The sequence below is a fragment of the Diceros bicornis genome, chromosome 7 (assembly GCF_020826845.1).
Source record: "Diceros bicornis minor isolate mBicDic1 chromosome 7, mDicBic1.mat.cur, whole genome shotgun sequence".
In the NCBI taxonomy this organism is placed as follows: Eukaryota; Metazoa; Chordata; class Mammalia; order Perissodactyla; family Rhinocerotidae; genus Diceros; species Diceros bicornis.
In genome coordinates this window covers 63,264,022-63,273,026 of record NC_080746.1, presented here as the reverse complement: position 1 = coordinate 63,273,026, position 9,005 = coordinate 63,264,022, and the positions used below count along the sequence as shown (strand labels likewise).

At 35.8% G+C, this 9,005-nt stretch overlaps 1 protein-coding gene across 1 annotated transcript; it reads right to left on the bottom strand.

Moving 5' to 3' along the window:
• Positions 1-4,398: 4,398 nt before the first annotated feature.
• On the bottom strand, positions 4,399-5,355 carry LOC131408070 (olfactory receptor 56B1-like). The gene is made up of 2 exons (XM_058544636.1): positions 5,216-5,355; positions 4,399-5,167 (listed from the first exon to the last, which is right to left on the bottom strand). The coding sequence occupies exons 1-2, from the start codon at positions 5,353-5,355 to the stop codon at positions 4,399-4,401; spliced, it is 909 nt and encodes a 302-aa protein (XP_058400619.1).
• Positions 5,356-9,005: the final 3,650 nt, after the last annotated feature.

The following is a 9,005-nucleotide window of genomic DNA, read 5'->3' as shown; positions in this document are numbered from 1 at the left end:
TGTTTTCCATTTTAAGGTTATATAAATCAATGCCTTTATTGGAAAATGCACACTGAAATATTTGAGTAAACTGCCAAATTAATTTCAAACTGCTCAGAAAAAGATAACATATAAATATATCACATGCAAATGGAAAGAAAGACAAAATGATAAATAGGCAAAATGTGAACTACTGGTGAATCTGTGTAAAGAGTATACAGCATTTCTTCTTCTAGTCTTACAACTATTCTATAAGCTTGAAATTATTTCAGAATAAAAACTACTTTAAATTTTGTTATAGATATTTACCAGGTAGCAAATTAATTAAAATGATAGTTATTTTTAAATATTCTATACGTATGGAATTTGTCAGCTTTCGAAATTGTTATACATTATTTTTTCATTCTAAGTAAATATTTATTTTATAGTTTTTTTTTTTTAAGTTTACCCTTAAAAATACATGTGCTTCAGACCCTAGAAAACGTGAATGCACACCAGGCCACATGTACAGAGAAGTAGGGAAAACCTACCTACCTAAAGAGAAAATTTACTCCAATTCTCTCTCTCTCTCTCTCTGACTCTCTGTTTGTGTCTCTGTCTCTCTGTCTTTCACACACACACACACAAACACACACACATGAGGTAATAGACCATGTAATCAAAGGAACAGGAAATACTTAATTCCTTATGGATTTCAGGAATCAGGAAGCCCAGTATCACTTTCTCCCAGGCTTGTATGATAAGCCTCTAGGTCCTTGTATTAAATCACAAACTTTTGGCTGATGTTGGTTTAAGGAAGATTATGCTTCTTAAAACCAGAAGAAACTCCCTTGATTTCCAGACTCAAGACTCTATATTTTAATATAATAAGTGCTCTTTAATTTATGTCTTTAATGATTACTTCTCTTCCTTTTGCTTGATTTTCTCTTCTTTACTATATAACACTTTCATTTTAACTAATACAGTGCTATCAGATTACCTCGCTTTTCAGTTAGAGTAACATTATGATCTTGAAAACCAGAGGAAACAGCTTGATAAATCAAAAGTACATTAAGTCCGACACATATAGTCTTATTTTTTGTGACCACATCTCCTTGTTTGGGGTGTAAAATTGAAAATATATGTACATGTAGCCTATGTGGCCTGCTGCATCCTGCCTGATTTCTGAACACACTCTCTACTCAATAGTGTCATATTCAACTTCATTTCAAATTTGAAGAGAGAGTTTGATGATACAGGTTTTAAAACAAATAAGCATGTAACAATTTCGGAGTTTTAAGACAAAATATGTCAATTGTTTACACTTTGGGTATGAGAGAAAAGATGAAAATTTAAGGTACTTTTCCCCTCTACCTATAATATATGTTTTTTATTTTCTATTTACCTGCTTACTTCTATGTTTTTACTTACTCCTTTAAAAAAGTAGCGAAATAAGTAGTTTTGTTTACTGTAATCAAAATATTGTTAAATGTACAAAAAAAGACCTTGGAGAAAGAATATTGTAAAAACAGTTTAATTTTAAGAATAAAAGAATATGAAAAGCTTTTATTATACTCTACACAGTAACTTTGGCAAATATTTAGGTCTACAAAGATGAATAAAGGACACTCATATGCACATAGCTTATGACCATAGTTCTTGAATAAGAACTAGCACAGTGGGTAGATAGCAAAATTAATGTCTAATAGTATTCGTATCCAGTCATATCTAAGTAAGTTCCAAGAGGTGGACATTCTAACAGGAAGAAAGATAAATAGAGAGAAATAACATAGGTGAAATGTCAAGGGCAGCAGCTTAGGAGAGAGTAAAATGGTCCCTTCACTGGACAGCTCTCAAGTTCCTCTCAGAGGGCAAATGCCTTCTTTCCTGTTGATTGCTTTGTAGGAGGTTTTGGTAATATCACTGCTTTTTACCACTTGTAAAATATAAACAAATTTGTCAAAACATATCTTCCCATATTTATTCCTGTCACCATCTAGCATGAGTTTTTTAATAGTTTCTCTCCCTTTATATCTCGGTAATGGCATATTAGCTTCCTTGAAAAGCTTAACAAGTTCATAGCCACAAATGAATCCACTGCTGTTGAGATCAATTTTTACAAAGGCCCCTTTGAGTTCATCAACCTCATCTTTGGAAAATTGAGTGGGAGCCATCTCACCCATTTAAAGAAAATCTATGATATTAAAATGCCACTAAAGATAGACAATTTCTCCCTAGATAAGTTGGGTAAAAACAACTTTCAGAGTTGCTGGGGATGTAAAGTTGCAGACTACCTCATCTGGCCCAACAGCCTCTGACTAATGCACTCAGACAGCTTCTGCTCCTCAGGATTTTTGCAGCTGTCTTGATATTCTTTCTGTGACAGCGTATAATGGCTTATTTTGGAAATCCATAGTCTGTATTCCTTACTTCTTCCTGTATGTTCTTCTTTTCATTTCCTGTCTGCTTTGCAAATTCTCATTAACTGACTCCTGCACAAATTTCTGACATTTAAATTCTGTTTGACTGTAATGTGTAAGTTATCTCTGCTAGAATAACATGTCATTTCTGTTTTGTTTCACTGAATTTCCCCCTAATCCTGGGCATTGTTATTGAATAGAAATACCACTTTCTTGTTTCTTCATTGAAATTATCAAACATATATTTTCTTAAATTGTCTTAATGTTTTGAAATATATCATTATTAAAGAAAGTAGTTTTATGAGTCCAAAGAACATTGGGTTTTGTCTTTATTAACATTTGAATTAATATGATCGAATTCAAGATTATGTGAAAACCCAAACTAAAAGGAAGATGCTTCACATTATTTTCACTGTGGTTGAGAACTGATAGAATTTACCTTTCATATCTAACTGAAGAGTGAATGACAATATACAAGGTGTAATAGTGTTACTGGCAACTGGTGGACATTCACCCCAAATTAATCCTCACTTTTCAAGAGATAACTGATAAAATATTCCAATTAGTTAATGAAACACTAATCACGGGCTCAGTGGAAACAGGCCCAGATCATAATGAAATACATGACACCAATAGGGTAAGTTTTATCTCTGCTATTCATTAGTTTTAAGACGGTGAAAAAGAAAAGAAAATTTTCAGGGTGAGATCTTTCACTGGGATAATAATATTGCATCTGCCTCCTGCCTTACAGATTTCTTTATTTCTATAGATCTTCTTCTCACTATATGCTGTGTGGCTGTAGTCACAGTAGCAGAAGAGTAGTTGTAGTAGAGGTATGGTGATGTAGGTAAATCTAGGGAAACAGTCAGGGTCCTGGCAAGAAACCAAAGGTACACACAAAAGTGAGTCTGAAGAGGATTAAATGAAGTTACTATTAACTGGAGTTATAGGTGGGGTTGAGGAAACCCCTCAACAATAACAGGTGTTGAGAAAAATAATGGATGTTGGGTACCCAGAGACCAATATCATAAAGAGTTTATCACTCCTTTGTTCTGAAGGGGCAAAGGAAGAAAAAAATGTTCTTGGGTAAAAACGTAAGAGCTGTAACTGTAGCAGATGGGTTTGCATGGCAAGTGCTTGAGGGACTCCTCTAGTCAGAACCCTGAGGTCAAAGCAGGCTGGGAGTAAAAAAAGAAATAACCCAAACTCTTTCTCTTCTCGTACTCTAATCTCCCGCCCCTGACTTCCGTTAGCTGAGTCCAACCGAATGCTAGAAGACAAAGGAGGCTGGGTTATAGAGTATATGAGCTTCAGTCCTCCAGGGTACAGAACAGTGCAGAAAGAGCAGAGAGCAGATCTGGAGAGGCAAATGGAGCAAGAGATAGATGTTTCTATATACCTATATTTCTTTTTCTCTCTCTTTCTCATTTATCTATGTACCTATCTATCTATGTCTTTTGCATTCTTTTTGTCCAAGTCTGATCATCTTGCCATATTCTACCAAGAGCCCCATCATAGTCTGGTTTGGCTGTGTTTTTCCGAAGTATTTTCTATTCCTGCCTCATCATTCATATTACTGAAATGATGCTTCTTGAAGCTGACTGACTTTGGTCCGAAGTAATAGCTATCAGTGATCAAGCATGACGTGTAATTCACGTCCCAATCACTTATTTCTCTGGTTGTGTATGTGTATGTGTATATGTTTGTTATTATATTCATTTTTATTTTAGGAGAGAGATATAAATCATTAATTCTGGTTTTGATCCCATTTGATTGGTTTGGTAGAAAGTCCCTCCTTTTCTCACGTATATTTAGCTATTGTCAATATTTTGGAGCTACTGTAAGGGCTTTGTTTTTCTTTCCTTTCAGATGCTTTCACAATTGTTTATATAATAATGTAAAAAAGAGATCTCAAAGGCATTCACTTTCCCCACCATCTTTGAAATTCTACTACTGAAGTTCATGTACTTCATGGAGAAGATCTGTAGCGCCTTTTTTCTAAGCTCTAACTAAACACTTTTTAAAAGCCTGCCCTAAGTTCTTTAGTCCTACGTGCATAAACCATAGGGTTGAGAAAAGGGCGGATGATGTTGTGCAGCACATTGAGAAGAACTGGAATCAAAGTAGCTTTAGTCTCTGCCAGGAGAGTTACTGCAATCACTACAACGACTGTATAGAAGAAGAGGATAAGGGTGAGATGGGAGGTACAAGTGTTCAGAGCTTTGGATGCAACTTCAGCTGAGTTCAGTTTAAGTACAGAGCGCAAAATCAAAGTATATGAAAATACTATAAGACTTAATTCACTCCCCATTCCAAGCCAAGCCAGATTCAATTGGCAAATGCTGTTTGGCCTCCTGTCATCACAGGCTAGGCTTGTGACCCCAAGGTTTGAGCACAGGCAATGCTCAATCTCATTCCCGGAGCAATAATTACACTGGGCTGCAAGTACAGGCACTGGAATGACAAACAAGCCATTTCTAAGCACCATGAATAGGGTAACTTTTAAGATTAAGGATATGGTAACAATTGAAGGGTAGCGAAGAGGGTGACAAATAGCTACATATCTATCAAAAGCCATGCAGAGAAAGATACCAGACTCCATGCCAACAAAGCAGTGAATGGCATAAATCTGAGCAAAACACTCAGGGAGGCTAATGACCTTGGCATCAAACCAGAAGATGGCCAGTATCTTGGGCATGATGGTAGTGGCAAAACCTATGTCCAGCACAGAGAGGATGCCTAGGAAATGGTACATAGGCTGCCGAAGAGCAGGGTCCTGGCAGATGGTCCTGGCAGTTTGGTATTAAGGATGAGGATATTGAGGATGAGTATATTACCTCCAAATTGCTGAGAGGTAGAGTAGTGCCAGTGGTAAAGAGAGCCAGTGCTGCCAGCTGTGAATGCCTGGGAATCCCATCAGGATGAACTCAGAAACCTGGAATTTAGAGTTATTTGTTCCTTTCAGATATGCAGACATATTTTCCTAAGATAAAAAATGTTTCTCAAAGTTGCTTTCTTTGAGTATCATCCTCATTAAACATTATTTTTAAGTTGTCTCCACATAGAGTAATCTGCTGCTGTAGCAAAATAAATTCTGTATTCCGTCACTGATACTAATTTAAAATGAATTAAAATGAAGTTCTAGAGCTTTAACAATAGAAGGTAAACTTGGAAGTAACAATTATTAATGTTGACTATTCAGGGAAAATTCAGCATGAATCTCATATCTTTGTATTGTCTTCGTTATCTCAGATTGGGAGCACACACATAAGGATGATTCTGATTGTTTTTTTTTACAACTTTGTACGTCTCTTCAGAAGTTTTGTGGAATCAAGTGGATGTGTTTGTTTTCTTCGTATTTGTTCCAATCTTGCTTGATTCAGATTTGTATTAACTAACAATAAGTAGATTTATTTAAACGTGGAATGATGGGAGATTAAACTTTGTAGCTGTACCATTTCAAGTTGTTACAGATGTCCATTAATGTTTTATATATCCTTCCAAAACTTTAATATCACAGACTTTAAAGATTTGAAAATATAAAGTATGTTGCAGATTGGAAGAGGAATAGCTTTTCTTTGATATTCTACTTTGGATGGACTTCTGAGAAGGACACAACAGAATAGCTTGAAAACAAATTAAGTGATCACGACTGAATTTGTCGATGTAAGGAGTCATATAGTGGAGACAAACCATAGCAAATAATTGTTATTTTCTAGTTGAGTCTTAGAGGATCTGAAAAGACATATGAAAACAGGATTTAGGTACAAGCAAGAAGATGCTTTTCATTTTACTTAATAAACAAGAGTTATTTGTCCATCGTATTGAAGAAACTGCCGTTGTGTATTCAGAACCATGTTCAAAACTAGACTCATTATCTTTCCTCAGACTCAGTTGCTTTTCATGCACTTTTTATTCTGTACAGGGGCCCAATTGCCTAAGCCTGAAGCTGACCAATAGCCTTCTCTTTCCACAAACAGCTGCTTCCTTATTGTGTTGTTTTCTTTTTCCTTTGCTTCACTCATGCACCCTTCTCTTCAGTGCTACTGTTAATCTGTAATCTCAGCTGGTCACTCTTATCTCTCCTCAAGATTCTTTATTTTTGTCAGTAATCTGATCTTTCAAAAATTGATATTCCTTTGGTTAAAATAATCCGTACCCTCAAACTTCCTTTCAAATGAAGTTCAAATTCCTTTATAGCACATATGACATTCTCTAACATGAACAAATCCATTGAGTATCATCTCTTGCTTTTAACTCCTTGTATCCTACATTTCAGATACACATGATAGTTGGTGTTTGCAAAAATGATTGATTTTGTAAGGCAATTAATTATCAAGATTTTTGCCATGGTGAAAGCTATTGTAGGTTTATGAGCAAGAAAAAAAAAAGAGACTGGATAGGGCCGGCCTGGTGGCGTAGCGGTTAAGTTCGTGTGCTCTGCTTTGGCGGCCGGGATTCACAGGTTTGTATCCTGGGCACAGACCAACACACCGCTTGTCAAGCCATGCTGTGGTGGCATCCCATATAAAGTAGAGGAAGATGGGCATGGATGTTAGCCCAGGGCCCATCTTTCTCAGCAGAAAGATGAGAATTGGCAACAAATGTTAGCTCAGGACTAATCTTCCTCAAAAAATAAAAAGAGAGAGAGAAAGACTGGAAAATTATGTACCCAAGTTTTAAAATGAGATATTCAAATTAGGATTATCAGCAATATAATTATATTTATTATGGCTTTATTCTTGATATAATTGCTTTTAAATACAGAAAAAATATCTGAAAGTAATTAGAATCCTGTTGTGGTATCAGCAACAAGAGAAGATTCATATTAACAACGAGATGCACTTTTCCAGATATGTCTTGTTGCCTCTATGTCTGGATAAACATATATTGTCTAATCATGGGATAAATCATTCTTCTTTAATCCTAGATGTAATTTTATTAGCACTAAAATCATCTAAATGTATTCACAGTAAATTTTAACAAAGAGACACAAACCACCTTGGACTTGAAGCTAGTTTGACTTTGGAGTTTTAGATGAGAGTTCTGAAGGATTTCAGCACAATAGCTCCATCTTGAGAGCTTGTTTAAGTACGTAATCCATTTGACTGTACAAGGCCTGGTATGTTTGCCAAATACTAATTATTATTATACATCCTCATATCAAATACACAGCCTTGTACTTTGTCCCCATATTCTTTTAAAAGTTTCCCCCTGATTGATATTTGTGTGATACAGTAAAGAGAAGGAGCAGGTTTGAACTCACAGAAAGGAAATAATTGTCTTGAATAATTTTTTTTTTTTTTAGCCAGTAGAGAGAGGTTAGCAGGACATAGAATGTAATTCTACTATGTAAAATAATCTATTAATCTTGAAGATAATCTGGCATTTGTTTTATAGACAAGGTAACTGCCAGAGCACCACATGAACCTTATAATTTCTAATTCTAGACCTAATTCCCTTGAAAAGTCTCTCCAAGCCTCTATATCCTGCTAGCACAGAGGAAAGGGTCAATCTCTTGTGCAGGATGTTGCCAAAACAACATGAAGACAGGTTAAAGATGAGCCATCAGATGCTCTGGGGTTTAGTCAATGTGACTATGCCGAGGTTTTAGTACTTACTCTGATTATGAACAGAGACTCACAGTCTGAAGTCCTGGCAATGGCAGGGGTTTCCAACCCAGTAAAGACACAACTTCCTAAGAAAGGAGCTTTCATATGAAATTAGCATGTGTTCTTAGCTCACACATGGCACAGAAGTTATCAGGTTTTAGAATTTATGGTGAGTAATAAGCAGACCAGTGATCCAAGGATAAGAGACCTCTTTTGGAGATATGAGGACACAACAGCCCATAGAGAAAGCTGAATTCCTAGGATGTTAAATCCCAAAAGGTTTGGGACATGTTTGCTATTAATGTAACCTGAGAATTTAACGTACACAGAAAAACACCTTCACTGATGAAAACAAAATGGGCCTATAAAGGGTGGGCAATTTTATTAGGGTTTGAATTGTTCTTGAGTACAAAATTTCAGGGAATTCTAAATTCTGTGTTTAGGAGGTTGTGCTTTAAAAAAATACTTTTAAAGGAGAAAGTATTTATTAATCCTCATATATATATGTGTGTATATATACGTATATTTACATATATATAGAGAGAGAGAGGGAGGGAGAGTTTTTTCTGTGTTCAGAAATCATGGTAGGTATAAAATGATCAATAAGACTGTCTTGGTCCCTGTCCTCATGGAAATTGTGGTCTAGTTGAGGTGGAGGGATAAAATATTAAATAAATAATCAATATATAATCAAGCAAACATATACTTATAGAATGGGATAAGTGCTTTAAAGCAAAAGTAGCCAGAGACATGAGAGCATATAAGGGGGAGAATTAATTTAGTGTTTATGTGAGAGGAGGATTTCCAGAAGATATACCAGTTTGTGTTGAGGCCAAACATTTGGGTAGGTGTTAACTGTGGTGTGTGTTTGGTGAGGGGGAGGAGGAAAAGGAAGGATTCAGGGAAATTTGTGATGCTGAAATGAGATGAATCATTGCTATATTGAAGGTAGTAAAAGAAGATAAATATGGCCAGAGCCCTAAGATGTAGTGGAAAATTGGACATGGTATCAAAC